Here is a 16,860-nt window from a genome sequence, read left to right on the forward strand (position 1 = left end):
CACACTCTATGTATATTGTGATAGTCGTTGAGGAAAGCATTGTGCCATATTTTGGCAAGATTGGTCAATAAATGTGCTTGCAGTGGTTCTAGGAATGAAAATCGGGCGATATAAACATATGAGAGCTATATCTTAATCTGAACCGATTTCCACGAAATTCAGTCGACAGTCGTAAAAAAATTCTTCCTACCAAATTTCCAAAGAATCAGTTAACAAAAGACTATTTTATAGCATTATTACTGAAATCGGACGAACATATATAGATGGGAGATATATCCAGATCTGACCCGATTTTTTTCCGATTTCAATAGGCCTAGTCTCTAAGCCGAAAAACATGCCTTTACCAAATTTGAAGACGATCGGGTGAAAACTGCGACTTGTAGTTTGTACTCCACTTAACATGTACAGACGGACACACAGACGCACAGACAGACGGACGGACAAACGGACAGACGGACATAGCTAAATCGAATCAGAAAGTGATTCTAAGTCGATCGGTATACTTATCAATGGGTCTATCTCTCTTCCTTTTGGGTGTTACAAACTACTTCACTAAGTTATAATACCCTGTACCACAGTAGTGGTGTAGGGTATAAAAATTCATTGTTGGTTAAATTTAGTAATGCCATTATACTGTGTTTAGTGTTTCCCAAATATCCCATTGCGGAACAAATTAGAGGGAAACTAACTTCTCACAATATCAATTGTTTGTTGTCCGATTCAAATTTAGGCTCAATGATAAGGGGACCTCCTGTTTTATGCCGAGTCCGAACGGTGTGTCGTTGAATAGTGACACCTCTTGGTTGAAATACTCACAAATGTCGCCAGCATTTGGTAAGGGGATAACCACCCCTGAAAAATGTTTTAAGGTGTTCTCGCCGGCAGTATTTGAACCCGGACGCTAACCTATGCACCACGGTGGCTCCCTTATACTACAACATCAAATATACCTGATAATATATAATAAGCTCACATGAGGCCAAAGGCAATGTCCAGTTATCATCGACTATTATGGATGTTAAAAGGTTTTTCTATAAGACGAACACTCTCACAATAAAAGTAAAATCATTTCAATATTATTTCTTGGGCTATGCGGGATTAGCTAATAATGAATGCAATATATGCTGCATAATCCGATAGTAAATGAAATTTTGTTATAAATACCAGATTTTAAATTCTGCCCAATGGCATAAAATATCGACCTGATATTGATAAGGTCCTTTGTTGGCATTATGTTATGACTCTGGCTTGTTTTCGTAATAGTTTAGGATGGGGTTAGCAGTTTAACCCAATTATGCACTACACCACTACTGCGCTGCAAGGTATAAAAATTAAGTGAATTTGTCTTTACAACCCAGAAGAAGGACCCGTGAGTAAGTATACCGTCCCTATATCTCCCTCTGTTCGTTAGCTAGTTTACCCACACTAACTCTCTATTTCGAAGGCCTCCGTTGCGCAGAGGTTAGCATATCTGCCTATGACGCTGAACGCTTCCTAATGCTGCCGACATTTGTGAGGTGCTATGCCATGTCAAAACTTCTCCCCAAAGACGTTTCGTACAGTGCCACGCCGTTTTGGCTATAAAAAGGTGGCCCCTTATCATTGAGCTTAAAATTTGATTCGGACAGCACTCAGTGACATGTGAGAAGTTTGCCCAGTTCCTTAGTGGAATGTTCATGGGCAAATTTGTATTGCATGTGCATTCTTAATTTTGGGCTATGGACGAAGAGTGTTAAAATTTGTAGAATTTGCATTAGAAAAATATAGAAAATCGGAAAAATATAGGAAATTTATAGATTGCCATTGCAATCGAACAACGCAGGTTTTATAACCTACACCACCACTGTGGTAGAACTTTATGCATTTGTTTGCAACGCTAAGAGGAGAAGAGCTAGATCCATTGATAAGTATACCGATCGGCTTCGAATCACTTCCTGATTCGATTAAGCTATGTCCGTCTGTCTTTCCATGTATTCTTGTGATAAAGGTACAGGTCGCATTTGTTGTCCGATTTTTGCACAAGTCCTTTGTTTGGTCCAAGGACGAACACTATTGATTTTGGAAAAAATCGGTTCAGATTTAGATATAGCTCCGATATATATTTTTCAACCGATATGGCTCTTTCATGCGATATGAACTTTTAAGGCTGTAGAAGCCACAATTTTGATCCGATCCGTAAAAAATTTTGCGTGAGGTGTTTTATTTGACGTCCTCATATGTGGGCAAAATTTTGTCTAAATCGGGCCAGATTTAGATATAGCTCCTATATATATTTTTCAACAGATATGGCCTTTTAAGCCTGTAGAAGCCACAGTTTTAGTCCAATCTCTACAAAATTTCACATGAGGTATTTTATTCGACGTCCTCATATGTGTGCACAATTTCATAAAAATCGGACCAAATTTATATATAGCTCCCATATATATCTTTCATGCGATATGGACTTTTAAGGCTGTAGAACAGACAATTTTGATCCGATCCGTAAAAAATTTCGCGTGAGGTGTTTTATTTGACGTCCTATGTGGGCAAAATTTTGTCAAAATCGGGCCAGATTTAGATATAGCTTCCATATATATTTTTCATTCGATATGAACTTTTAAGCTTGCAGAAGCCACAGTTTTTGGCCCAATCTGTACAAAATTTAGCGTGAGGTGTTTTATTTGACGTCGTCATGTGTGTTCAAAATTTCGACAAAATCGGTTCAGATTTAGATATAGCTCCCAGATATATCTTTCATCCGATACGGCTTTTAAAGGCTGAAGAAGCCACAATTTTGGTTCGATCTGTGCAAAATTAAGCAAGAGGTATTTTATTTGACTTTTTATTCTGGTTGGTGTAGGGTATTATACAGTCGGCCCCACCCGACTTTTGCCTTTCCTTACTGGTTTTAAAGTATTTTTGCAAGCAGCAATTTGTGGCACTTCCCCAAAAAAAAAAATTCAAAATATTTTCGTTCTTTGAAAATATTTTCCGCTTGCGGGGATTTTTTAAAAATCGCTAGATTTTTATACCCACCGCCGAAGGATGGGGGTATATTCATTTTGTCATTCCGTTTGCAAGACATCGAAGTATCCATTTCTGACCCTATATCAATTTATGGTTTTAGGCCCATAAAGTGTCCATTTATTGTCCGATGTCGCCGAAATTTGGGACAGTAAGTTGTGTTAGGCCCCTCGACATCTTTCTGCAATATGGATCAGATTTGGATAAAGCTGCCTTATAGACCGATTACTCGATTTAAGGTTTTGGGCCAATAAAAGGCGCATTTATTGTCCGATTTTGCCAAAATTTGGGACAGTGAGTGTGTTAGGCCCTTCGACAATCTATTTCAATTTGGTCCAGATTTGGATATAGCTGCCATATAGTCAGATCTCTCGAATTAAAGTATTGGCCCCATAAATGGCGCATTATAATCCGATTTCGCTTAAATTTGACACAGTGACTTATGTTAGGCATTTCGACATACGTGTCCTTTATGGTTCAGATCGGTCTATATTTGTATATAGCTACCAAAATGACCAATATTTTGTTCTACAAAATTTATCAATGACTTGTTCTTATTACACCACTCAATGTCCGTGCCGAGTTTGATCCAAATCGGACCATATTTCGGTATATACGCTATGGGGGTATAAGCTGTGCATTTTTCACCGGACTATGACGAAAGGTAGTTTACATATATACCCGAGGTGGTGGGTATCCAAAGTGCGGCCCACCCGGACCTAACGCCATCTAACATGTTAAATTTTTTTCGGCTACAGCGATTTTTGCAACGTGCATTAATAGCGATGCTTGAAAATATTTTTACGGCAGTCGTTTTTTACCATTTTAAAAAAGGGAAAATATTTGCAAACCCAGTAAGGATGGGCTAAAGTCGATCGAAGCCGACCTTTTGATATCCTACATCACATTGCAGATGCAGGCTAAGTTGGCGGAATTAAAATTTGCTTAAATTTTGAAATGTAGAATTTCGACCGAAATCCGTAAATAATGTGGTAGTCTTATAGGAAATCGCAGTGCATGCTTTGAAAATCGGGAATTACATATTCATATATGGGAGCTATTTCTAAGAAATTAACCAGTGTTCAGATTAGACATAAGAGTAGATTTCGTGACAAATTTTGTGAAGATCCGTTGTCCAAATTATTGCAGCATTAGTGAAAATCGGACGATCATTTTATGAGAGCTTTATCTCAATTTGAAATGATTAAGACCAAAATCCGTACATATGGTAAAAGTCATAACAACGACATCGTACAAAATTTTGAGAAATCTATACAAAGATACACTGATGAAATCTGAACCAATTTTGACCAAACTTCTTAGATGTAGTGGTAGGAATCGGGGAAAGCGTCATGCACAATTTTGGCAAGATTGGTCAATAAATGCGCTTGCAGTGGCTCTAGAAGTGAAAATCGGACGATATCCATATATGGCAGCTATATCTAAATCTGGACCGGTTTCTATGAAATTTACCAGTAATATTAAGAGTCATAAGAATATCCTTGCTGCTAATTTTCCAGAGAATCTGTTAACAAATGACCAACCTATTGCAATATTTTTCAATCTGATGGAAATATATATGGGACCTACATCTAAATCTGTACCGATTTCGACCAAACTTTACAGATATTGTGGAAGTTGTCGAGGAAAGGTTGTACAAAATTTTGGCAAGATTGGTCAATAAATTGCTCTAGGAGTGAAAATCGGGCGATATATATATATGAGAGCTATATCTAAATCTGAACCGATTTCCATGAAATTCACCAGTAATGTCGAGAATCAAGAGAAAATCCTTCCTGCCAAATTTCGAGAGAATCGATTAACAAATGACCATTTTATTGCATTATTAATGAAAATCGGACGAACATATATATGGGAGCTATATCCAGATCTTAACCGATTTTTTCCAATTTCAATAGGCTTCGTCTCTAGGCCGAAAAACATGCCTGTACCAAGTTTGAAGACGATCGGATGAAAACTGCGACCTGTACTTTGTACACAAATTAACGGAGACAGACGGACAGACAGACAGACGGACGGACAGACAGATGGACGGACGGACAGACAGACGGACGGACGGACAGACATACAGACGGACATAGCTATTTCGAATCAGATAGTGATTCTGAGTCGATCGGTATGCTTACCGAGGAGTCTATCTCTCATCCGTTTGGGTGTTACAAACTAATTCACTAAGTAATAATACCCTGTACCACAGTAGTGGTGTAGGGTATAATGATTCTGAGTTACTTATCAATGCATCTATCTCTCTTCCTTCTGGGTGTTACAAACAAATTTACTAAGTTTTAATACCCCGTGGCTCTGTGGTGGTGTAGGGTATAAAAATCTAATTTTTTCCAAAAAAAAAAATTAAATCAACAAAAGTTTACTGAAAAAGCAAAAACAAAAAATAATAAACCTTAACAAGAGTGCAACGTACCATTTATGTCCGAGTGTGAAAAGTGCAGTTTACAAAACATCTCAACTAGTTAGAGCTGGCAAACCAGCAATAATCGCATCATTCGTTATATTCCATAGTTTTAATAATAAATATCGACAGTATCGATACTATCGTTAATTTCCCATCACCTATATTTTACACGAAAATGAGAGGCAAAAATCAGGAGATCGATTTATGTAGAAGCAATATCAATGCACAGACCAAATAAAACCAAGGTTACTAAAGCCGGTTAGAAATCATGAGAGATTTCATTGCACAAATTGTTCGTCTAATTGCGATGAAAGTTGCGCCCTCTATAAGTGAAATGTATCTTAAAGGATTCATTTAGTGTCGAATTGCATATTTTTGCAAAAAAAATTAACTTTTACGATTGTATCCATCGGAAAAATATCAATCGATATTCAGTCAAAAAATTAAATATCGATAGTGCCATCGATGTTTTGTCAGCTCTACCACTAGTGCGAACGGTTCAGAAGTTTTTAAAGACTACATAAGCAAAACGAGTTAATGTAGACATAGCTTAAGTGAGTCTGATGGCAGACTGCCACTTAAACCTACGCCCCATCCCATAGCCCACAAAATGCAAATTTGAACCAATAATGACAATATCAGAGTGAAAGAAGACGCGGGCCCTGCCCAGCTAGTAGTTTATATAAGTAGAAATCAAATAATATGGTGACCATTTTTGCCGTAATAGTTCTGGCCAGATTTAAGCATTCTTATGTTATAGTGGTGCCAGATCATATTCTATTTCTTAAGATGGCAAATAAAATTTGGAAGCGTTAGAAGTAAAATGAGATCATAAAAATGCTTTTTTCGATATGGGTGGCAAGAAAATATCTTTTTTTTATTAGAAATGAAATTTTTTTGAAATATAATTTGACATGGTACACGTGAAATGGTAACAATCGTAGACCTGATATGCTTCGTTGCTATGCCCTGCTGCTACACCAGAGGACAAAGAGCTAATGACTTCAAGGAAAAGCAATTCTTATTTGAAAACAATTAAAAGAAAGAACCACTTTCTATGTTTTCATATCCTCCAACAATGTAACAAAAAATACCCACCCCATTGTTAGCTATGGCAAATTCAAACCTAAATTGCCCTTGAGATCCGTTTTACACAAACCACCCTTCAAAAATAAAACACTAACTCTGTGTTAACACAGACAACAAATGAGAGAATGGTTCTTTTTTGAAATTTATTTTGGAAAATTCGTAGCGACAACGGTACGTAGTACAAATGAATTGAACAATCGCTCGGTTGGAAAATAAGATCGATTGCATCGACATCATATGCTTGTCCAAAATACTCTCTCATGGAGTTGTTGTGCATGTTGAAATCTAATTGGGATTGAGTTTAACCTCAGCAGTGGCCGCATTCAAGCGGGATTTTGAGATGTACTTCTGGCGTTGCTTCTCCTCGACAAAGAGTTGAAAATGACCTTCGCCGAAACCAAAATTGCGCATAGTCTTACGCATAGCCATGGGTATGAGTCTTAGACCTCTCACTGGGGGTTTGGGCGATGGTGGTGGCGTTGACGAAGGTGTTGAATAGGTAGACGAGGAAGTCGAATGGCCTGCAGCCGAGTTGGGAGACGGTGGGGCATCATCAGCTGAAGCAACACAACGTTCATCGCATCGTTTGTTCGCCGGACAATTGGCATTCTTGCAGGCCTTTTCCTCGATGATGCAGAAGACCTGAATGAACTTCTGCACTATGAAAATGATGAAGAAAAAGAAGATGTTGGAAGCGAAGAGATGTTTCCTGACTGCCAAAATCATGTTGTCGATGATCCCAGAGTTCTACAGTCCAAAAACAGTGAGTTTTTCGTAGTTAGTGATGGATGTACGAAGTGTTGGCACTGATGGATGAAAATATCACAGTGCGTGAGTTTGAGAAACGAATGGCAACAGCTTACGATTGAAACTGAAGTCATCCTGGGAGCAGCTGAAATATTTATTTGAAATTTTCTACCTGCAAGCACAAGGCCGTATGCAACAAAGGTCACTTACCTGTCTGTATACTCTATGGTGGTGGCATAATGCCACATTCCCGTTTTAAACTCGGCCTATCTTATAGTAAATACAGGGAGATTGGCATCATTTACCTACTACCATCAAATCTGATTGGTGCTGTACTTCTATAGTCTACCCTTGAAGGGATGTTTGGCTTGTACACAGCTTAGAGGGATGCGACATCTATTGATACCTAAGCGCGTCATGTCATAACTGTGAAAACTGTACGCTTGCTATCGCTTGGGTTACAACAGGCCAGGCCAAGAAAGAGGCACATTATTTTGTATATGTAAATTCCTGGGTAAGCATGTACTTTCGAAAAAAATCCACAACAATACTTGGAAATGTTATATCCGTCTGTTAGTCGGGTATTGACTGCCTCGGAGGTAGGTATTAGTTGTACAAATAGGATATTGTTTACGCATCGAAAACAAGACATAAGTTACCTACGCATTAGATGTTACATACCTAGTCTTAAGTCACTTAGCAATTCCAATCACGCTTAAAGCAGATATACTGGATATTTAAAAGTTATTTGTACAACTATTTAGGCAGAAACTATATATGTCTGTCTAAATTCAGATTAGGATTTTTTTCAGGTGAGCAAGTGCCATATCGCAGGTTGTTAGAAGTCTTGACAATACTCGGACCCTTAACATTGGGTAGGTTATATTAGGTAGATTAGAGTGACACTAAATTAGTCCACGTCCATTGTGATACCACAGTAGCGACAGACCAGACCTCTGGTGGGAATCGAACCCAATACCCCTAACTTATAATCTGAGCACCCTACCAATTCGGCTACCGGGGTGACCTTCGGGTAAATTGTGTAAGACTTTCACCCTCAAATTACTCAGCAAATCCAAATGAGAGATGAGTTTATATTGGAGCTATATCTGCTTTAAGACTGTATAGTTCCATACTTGGCACAAATTCGAAGAAATTTCAACCAAATTACAAGATTCAAGAAGTCAAATCCGGAAATCATTTTATTTACTATTGAGAGAAGGTGAATGGCTTAACAGAGTTAAGCCACCATGAAAATGCGAGCTCTCACACATCGGATCAAACAACTGCATTTTTGAGTAATCAAAAAGTCGATTTGATGAGTCATCCGCCGTATAGTGCTGACTTGACACCGAATGACTTCTTTTTATTCCGAATGCATGTTTTGGAGATACCTCAATCAGAGTAGCAAAAGTGCTTCGACAATTGGTTCAAACGCATGCAAAAGTGTATAGATCTTAATGAGTAATATTTTGAAAAACAATAAAGCGATTTCCGATGATTAATATTTCATTTTGTACTCTAATACCGAAATATAAAAGGCAACCCTCGTAATCAGGTCGAGCCTTTCACGGAATTTACCACGTTCTCTTACTCTTCTTGTCCAATATTGTATTTAGTCTCTATTATATATTTTTCCACCACTGTATATATAAGAAAACAAGTTATGGTTTCGGACCATAATTGAACTGAATATTGGAGACCATAATAGAAGTCATTGTGTAAAATTTCAGCCAAATCTATTGAGAATTGCACACTTTAGGGACTGAAGAAGTAAAATAGGGAGATCGGTTTATAGGGGAGCTGCACTAGGCTAAAAACCGATTCATACCATTTTCGACACGTATGTCATGAGAAAAGCCTTTGTACAAAATTTCAGCTAAATTGGATAATAATTGCGTCCTCTAGAGGCTCAAGAAGTCAAGACCCCAGATCGGCTTATATGCCAGCTATATCAGGTTATGGACCGATTTGAACTATTCTAAGCACAGTTGTTGAAAGTCATAACATAACACCTCATGCAAATTTTTTTGCCAAATCGGATAATAATTGCGTCCTCTAGTGGGTCAAGAAGTCTAGACCCCAGACCGGTTTATATGGCAGCTATATCAGATTATGAACCGATTTGGACCATACTTGGCACAGTTGTTTGAAGTCATGAAAAAACACCTCATGCAAAATTTCTGCCAAATCGGATAATAATTGCGTCCTCTAGTGGGTCAAGAAGTCAAGACACCAGATAGGTTTATATGGCAGCTATATCAGATTATGAACCATACTCAGCACAGTTGTTGGAAGTCATAAAAAAACACCTCATGCAAAATTTCAGCCAAATCGGATAAGAATTGTGCCCTCTAGCGGCTCAAGAACTCAAGATCCCACATCGGTTTATATGGCAGCTATATCAAAACGTGGACCGATATAGCCCATTTACTATCCCAACCGACCTACACTAATAAGAAGTATTTTTGCAAAATTTCAAGCGGCTAGCTTTACTCCTTCGAAGTTAGCGTGCTTTCGACAGACAAACGCACGAATGGACGGACAGACGCACGGATGGACGGACGAACGGACAGACGGACGGACATGGCTAGTTCGACTTAAAATGTCATGACGATCAAGAGTATGTATACTTTATGTGGTCTTAGACAAATATTTCGAGGTGTTATGAACAGAATGACGAAATTAGTATACCCCCATCCTATGGTGGAGGTATAAAAATATATAAAATATTCTAATGTTGCATACCTTTTTATATTTTGAATAGGATCTTGCTAGGTTTTCTGACGATAGGACCTAAATTGTGTGTGTGTGTGATATGAAAGATATATATATATATATTGGAGCTACATATATCTAAACCTGGACGGACTTTATAATTTAGCACACGTACTAAGACGTTAAATAAAACCCCTCACGCTAAATTTTATCAAGATCAAACAAAAATTGTAGCATATATAACCTTACAAGTTCATATCGGATGGAGGATATATATGGGAGCTACATCTTAATCTGAACCGATTTTTATGAAATTTTGCACACATATTGAAATATCAAATACAACATCTTAAGCAAAATATTGTAAAGATCTGACCAAAATTTTGGCTTCTACAGCCTTAATAGGCCATATCGGATGGAAGATATATGTGGGAGCTATATCTAAATCTGATCCGATTTTAATGAAATATTGCACACATATTGGAACGTTAAGTAAAACATCATATGCAGAATTTTGTAAAGATCGGACAAAAATTGTGGCTTATATAGCCTTCAAAGGCCATATCGGATAGAAGATATATATGGGGGCTATATCCAAAACTGAACCGATTTTTATGAAATTGTGGACACGCATTAAGACGTCGAAAAAAACATATCATGCTGATTTTTGTAAAGATTGAACCAAAATTGTGGATTCTACTGCCTTAATAGGCCATATCGGATGAAAGATATATATGGGAGCTCTATCTAAAAATCATTAGCGTTCGTCCTTGGACCAAAGAAGGCACTTGTGCAAAGTTTTGTGGCAGTCGGAAAACAAATGCGGTCTGTACCTTGTTTACAAGAATACATGGACAGACAGACAGACGGGCATAGCTAAATCGAATGAGGAAGTAATTCTAAGCCGATCGGTATACTTATCAATGGGTCTAGCTCGTCTCTTTATTTATTACCTGATTTCGCAAAATTCGAATTAATAAGACTGCTCAACATGTGAACTTAGTGTTGTCTAGATCAGACCATGTTTGGATTTAGCTGCCATATAGACCGATCTCCCGATTTGAGGCCTTGAGTCCATAAAGGGCGCATTTAGTAACACGATTTCGTTGAAATTGTGAGTCGACAGTTGTATTAAACTACTCGACACCTGCGCAATTGTAGTTCACATCGGAGAGCTGCCATGTATACCGATCTCCCGATCTAAGGTCGTGTGTTCATAAAAAGCGTATTTATTATCCGAATCCGAAAATTTTGGAGAAGATAAATATCCGTGACTTGGTATCTCACACCTAAACTGATATAGTGTAATAACATTCCCAGCAGAAACAAGCAACATATGTGATCACTCAGGTTGACCTTTACAAGTTAATCTATTTATTCGTCTTTCATTCCCATTAGACACAACCTTTTCATCCAAAGCAAAAAACATATATATTGGGTTGCCCAAAAAGTAATTGCGGGTTTTTCATATAGTCGGCGTTGAAAAATTTTTTCACAGCTTGTGACTCTATAATTGCATTCTTTCTTCTGTCAGTTATCAGCTGTTACTTTTAGCTTGCTTTAGAAAAAAAGTGTAAAAAAGTATATTTGATTAAAGTTCATTCTAAGCTTTATTAAAAATGCATTTACTTTCTTTTAAAAAATCCGCAATTACTTTTTGGGCAACCCAATATTTTTATTTAAGTTTTCCAAGTCTATGTAACAGAAAGTTTTTATGAACCACGTACAGTTGTTTTAACCGAGTTTAACAAATTTTCTTTAGAGTGTACGAGTAAAGCTTTAATAAGCTCTTGTGCAAACGACTGTTAGACCCAAAACGCATTGTCGCCATCTGTTGGACATCTCTATGATAAAATGACTGGTTTTAGAAATTAATAGAAGCAAATCCATAGCATTGTATACAAAAGTTAAGCTTTGTGCTTTAACTATCTTTGGGTATATGGAAGCTGGTAACAAACAATACACTGTCCAAATTTATTGGTTAGCGTCGGTATGCACCTCAAACGAAAATTTCGATGACCTAAGAAATGCCCTGATATATCCTAAGGGAAATTTTCGTTTTGCTTTATGCTACAGGGTGACATTTAAAAATGGTAATGATTAAGAATTGCTATGCTATTGGAGCTATATCAGGTTATGAACCGGTTAGCGCCATACTTAGCTTGGATGGTGCATAGTGCAAAATATCAACCGAATAGGATAGAAATTGTGCCCTATCGGGGCTGAAGAAGTCAAATCGGGAGATCGGTTTATACGGGAACTATGCCAACTTATGGACCGATTCAGACCATATTTATCAAGTATGTTAGAGGTCATAGAAAAAGTCACTATGCAAAGTTTTAGTCAAATCGGATAAGAATTACGACCTCTATAGACCTAAGAAGTAAAACCCTTAATCAACAGATCGGTTCATATGGCAGCTATATCCATGTATGGTCCGATTTGGTCCATTCAAGAACCATTAAACGGCTACCTCTACGCATTCGACCGCTATCGTGATTTCGACAGACAGACGGACATGGCTAGATCAATCCCATAGCAGCCGGTTGTACGCACCGGATTGACCCGATGAAATCCTTATCGGCAAGGGCTGCCGCCTCAGTGTACGTGTTCGTCTTTTTTCGTCATGGGAGAGGCACATCCCGGAGTGCCTTCTCCGCACGCTTCTGGTCCGTGGCGGGATTGAAAAGAACCCCAGTCAGGTCTGGTGCTGCCGAGATAGAGATATACAACGTGTTGGTAGCTGTGTCCCGATTAATGGCCTGGCTTACAACCCCGACATAAGTGGGTTGCTATCTGGCCATAATCGTCTGGTTCTAGGGGATTTTAATGCGAATCACACGTCATGGCATTCTCCCCTAGGTAACGACCAGCGTGGCATAGCTTTGGCAGAGCAGATAGATAGCTCCACGTTTTGCACGGTGAATGAGGATGCGCCCACTAGGATTACGAGGAGGTGCAGCAGCTCGCAAGACATCTCAATTGCATCCCCTGATCTCCTGAGTGACGTATCCTGGCAAGCCGTCATCTCTTTGGGGTCAGACCACCTCCCTATAATTCTCACCATCGACCGACCACCCGACTTCATAACCTCTGAGCGCCGGACGTTTATCAATTATAAGAAGGCCTATTGGACTGACTTCAGAGAGTATACCAATCATCGCTTCAGTGAACTGCCACCCCCCTCTGATGTGCTTGTGGCCGAGAGGAAATTCCGAGACATCATTAACGCAGCAGCCGCTCGCTTTATACCGGCCGGTCGAATACCCCAAGTGCGACCCAATTTCCCGGCGCAAGCAGTGGTACTCGCAGACGAGCGTGATGGGATGAATCTGGAAATAAACAGGGTAGTCAACGAACATAAGCGGAATTTGTGGCTGGAACACTTGGAGCAATGTAACTTAGGCACCGGTGTAGGCAAACTGTGGGCCACTGTTAAGTCACTCTCGAACCCCGGTAGACGGGATGACAGGACCTCAGTCACTTTTGGCGAGATAACCGTGACTGATCCGAAGAGATGCGCCCGGTTGTTCAACCGTCAATTTATTGTGCATCCCGAGAGAGACAGGGCAAGGAGGAAAGCCATTCGCCGTATTCGTGGGCTCCGAGCCGATGAACAGCCATCACAATTTACCGTGGGCGAAGTTACGAATGTCATCCGTGGCGCCAAATCTTCTAAGGCGTTGGGCCCCGACGAAATCTCTACATTGATGTTGAAGAATCTGGATTCACCTGGAGTTGAGTACCTTACCACTGCACTCAACCTGTCATTGAACACTCTTATAGTTCCCGATATCTGAAAAATGGGCAGAGTGATCCCGCTACCGCTGAAGCCTGGAAAAGACCCGAGTTTGGGGAAATCGTACAGACCGATCTCCCTTCTCTCACCAGTGGCAAAGACGCTTGAGGCATTAGGAGAATTTCCATTCGCCGGGCATCAACATGGATTTCGGAGACTGCACAGCACAACAACAGCTTTGCACGCCATCATCACACACATTGGCCGCGATAGGACGGTCCTCGTGGCACTGGACCTATCGAAGGCATTCGACACGTTCAGCCATGCCAAATTATTTGAGGACATCGCTAACACTTCCCTCCAGCCAGGCCTGAAACGATGGGTCGCGAATTATCTGTGTGGTCGCCAGTCATTTGTGGAATTTAGGGATAAGAAGTCGAAACACCGTAGAGTGAAACAGGGAGTTTCCCAAGGTGGGGTGATATCTCCGGCACTGTTTAACCTCTACCTATCCCTACCTATCCTCCATTCCACCCCCTCCAGACGGCATAGAGATCGTACGTAGAGATTGTACGATCATGGCATCAGACCCCCCACCCATTGATGACATCTGCGATAGGTTGAACGTCTACCTCAACAAGCTTGCCTCATATTTCGTTGCAAGAAATCTGAAGATATCCGCCACCAAATCTTCAGCCACACTGTTCACTACAAATACGCGTGAGGTGAATACTGAGCTGACTGTGATGGTCGATGGAGAAATGATTCCTACCATCAAGTGTCCCAAAATACTTGGCGTCACATTTGACAGCTTTTACACATTCTCCTCACATGCCACAACAATCTGCAATAAAGTCAAAAGTAGAAACAAGGTCCTCAAGTCACTTGCTGGCAGCACTTGGGGTGCAGAAAAAGAAACCTTGTTGACCAAGTACAAAGCAATTGGCCGGTCTGTGGTAAGTTATGCAGCGCCAGTGTGGTCTCGTCAACTTTGTGACACGCAGTGGAATAATATTCAGATCTGTCAGAATGTCGCCCTCCGAACTGCGACGGGCTGTCTCCTCAGTTCTCAAGTGGACCACCTCCTTCAGGAGACAAAGATCCTACCAGTGCGAAGACATAACTACATGCTGTCTAAGCATTACCTTTTGGGCTGTTATCGCAGAAACCATCCAAATCATCATCTTGTGGATAGATACCCACCGCCCAGAAGCCTTAAGGTAGATCTACACGATCTTGAGCGTGAGGTTCAGCACTACAAGAGAGAATCTCTAGATCAAGCGGCATATCAAGCGGGTCTGAACAACATTCATGGAGACACGGTAGCAGATGCGGTAATTGGCTACCGGGCGAATGTAGTCCTTGGACAACGACCGCCACCCATTGCACCCGAAGAAATTGACCTCCCCCGGCAAACCAGAGTGGTTCTGACTCAATAACGTTCCGGCAGTTGCAGCTGCCTCAATTCCCACAGAGCTAGGATTGATGCCGACATGCAAGATGTATGTCCCGATTGTAACCAGGGACCGCACAATGTCACCTGTTTAAATGCCCGGCCAGACCCACTCGACTCAGACCCAGATCCCTGTGGACGTACCCCATCTAAGTCGCAGAGTTCCTGGGTCTTGACACTCAACAGAATCAAGCAGGCGAAAGATAGAACACAATAAACTGCTACAACAACAACAACAACAACATGGCTAGATCGACTCAGAACGTCGCGACGATACTTTACAGGGTCTTAGACGAATATTTCGAGTTGTTACAACTGAGTATAAAAGCAATGAAACCAATTTTGATGATAAATATTTGCATTTCATCAGCCGTTGAATGACCAGTTTTTTATCGTGATCTCTCCCTCTCTCTCTCTGTTAGGAATGATCAGCCCTATAGGGCTATGGAATACTCCAAAATATATATACAGAGAAAAGTACTCGTACAAGATCGCACGTCAAGTATAGTCATTAGTAAGTCTGAGAGAGAGGTCACGATGAAAAACTGTACGCATAGTTGCCCAACATTAACAGGTGGTTAACGCTTAAGCATGCAGCACAAAACTTCAAACTTACCTTATTTCCGACCTTGTCACCCGTTTTTAGCTTCCTTTAATGAAAAATTCCTTGGTTTTTCATACGTAACCACTCTATTCTCTCTTTACTTATTTTCCAAATTATTTTGGGTAATTAAAAACAAGTAAAAGCGTGCGTGTTCGGCCGGGCCGAATCTTATATACCCTCCACCATGGATCGCATTTTTCGAGTTCTTTTCCCGGCATCTCTTCTTAGGCAAAAAAGGATATAAGAAAAGATTTGCTCTGCTATTAGAGCGATATCAATATATGGTCCGGTTTGGACCACAATTAAATTATATGTTGGAGACCTGTGTAAAATGTCAGCCAATTCGAATAAGAATTGCGCCCTTTGGGGGCTCAAGAAGTAAAATAGAGAGATCGATTTATGTGGGAGCTGTATCGGGCTATAGACCGATTCAGATCATAATAAACACGTATATTGATGGTCATGAGAGGATTCGTCGTACAATATTTCAGGCAAATCGGATAATAATTGTGACCTCTAGAGGCTCAAGAGGTCAAGATCCCAGATCGGTTTATATGGCAGCTATATCAGGTTATTAACCGATTTGAACCTAATTTGACACAGTTGAAAGTAAGAATAAAATAAATCATGCAAAATTTCAGCTAATTCGGATAGGAATTGCGCCCTCTAGAAGCTCAAAAAGTCAAGTCCCCAGATCTGTTTATATGACAGATCTATCAGGTTATGGACCGATTTGAACCATACTTGGCACAGTTGTTGGATATCATTACAAAACACCTCGTGCAAAATTATTTATTCCTATCGGATAAGAATTGCGCACTCTATAGGCTCAAGAAGTCAAGACCCATGATCGGTTTATATGGCAGCTACATCAAAACATGGACCGATATGGCCCATTTTCAATCCCAACCGTTATGGTATCCAACAACTGTGCTAAGCATGGATCAAATCGGTCCATAAACTGATATAGCCTAGGTATAAACCGATCTTGGGTCTTGACTTCTTTTTGTACGACTTGTTTTGTACGACTTGTTTTGTTATGATAGCCAACAACTGTGCCAAGTATGGTTCAAATC

The 16,860-nt window shown here is 40.0% G+C and overlaps 2 protein-coding genes across 3 annotated transcripts in view; one reads left to right on the forward strand and one right to left on the reverse strand.

Annotated features, from left to right (window-relative positions):
• Positions 1-16,860, forward strand: part of LOC106095965 (mucin-2) — a 316,849-nt gene that overhangs the window by 34,419 nt on the left and 265,570 nt on the right. The gene's annotated exons all lie outside the window — the stretch shown is intronic.
• LOC106095968 (uncharacterized) lies at positions 6,730-7,356 on the reverse strand. The gene has a single exon (XM_013263434.2). The coding sequence runs from the start codon at positions 7,247-7,249 to the stop codon at positions 6,809-6,811; it is 441 nt and encodes a 146-aa protein (XP_013118888.2). The 5' UTR covers positions 7,250-7,356; the 3' UTR covers positions 6,730-6,808.

Source organism: Stomoxys calcitrans, chromosome 4, assembly GCF_963082655.1.
Source record: "Stomoxys calcitrans chromosome 4, idStoCalc2.1, whole genome shotgun sequence".
In the NCBI taxonomy this organism is placed as follows: domain Eukaryota; kingdom Metazoa; phylum Arthropoda; class Insecta; order Diptera; family Muscidae; genus Stomoxys; species Stomoxys calcitrans.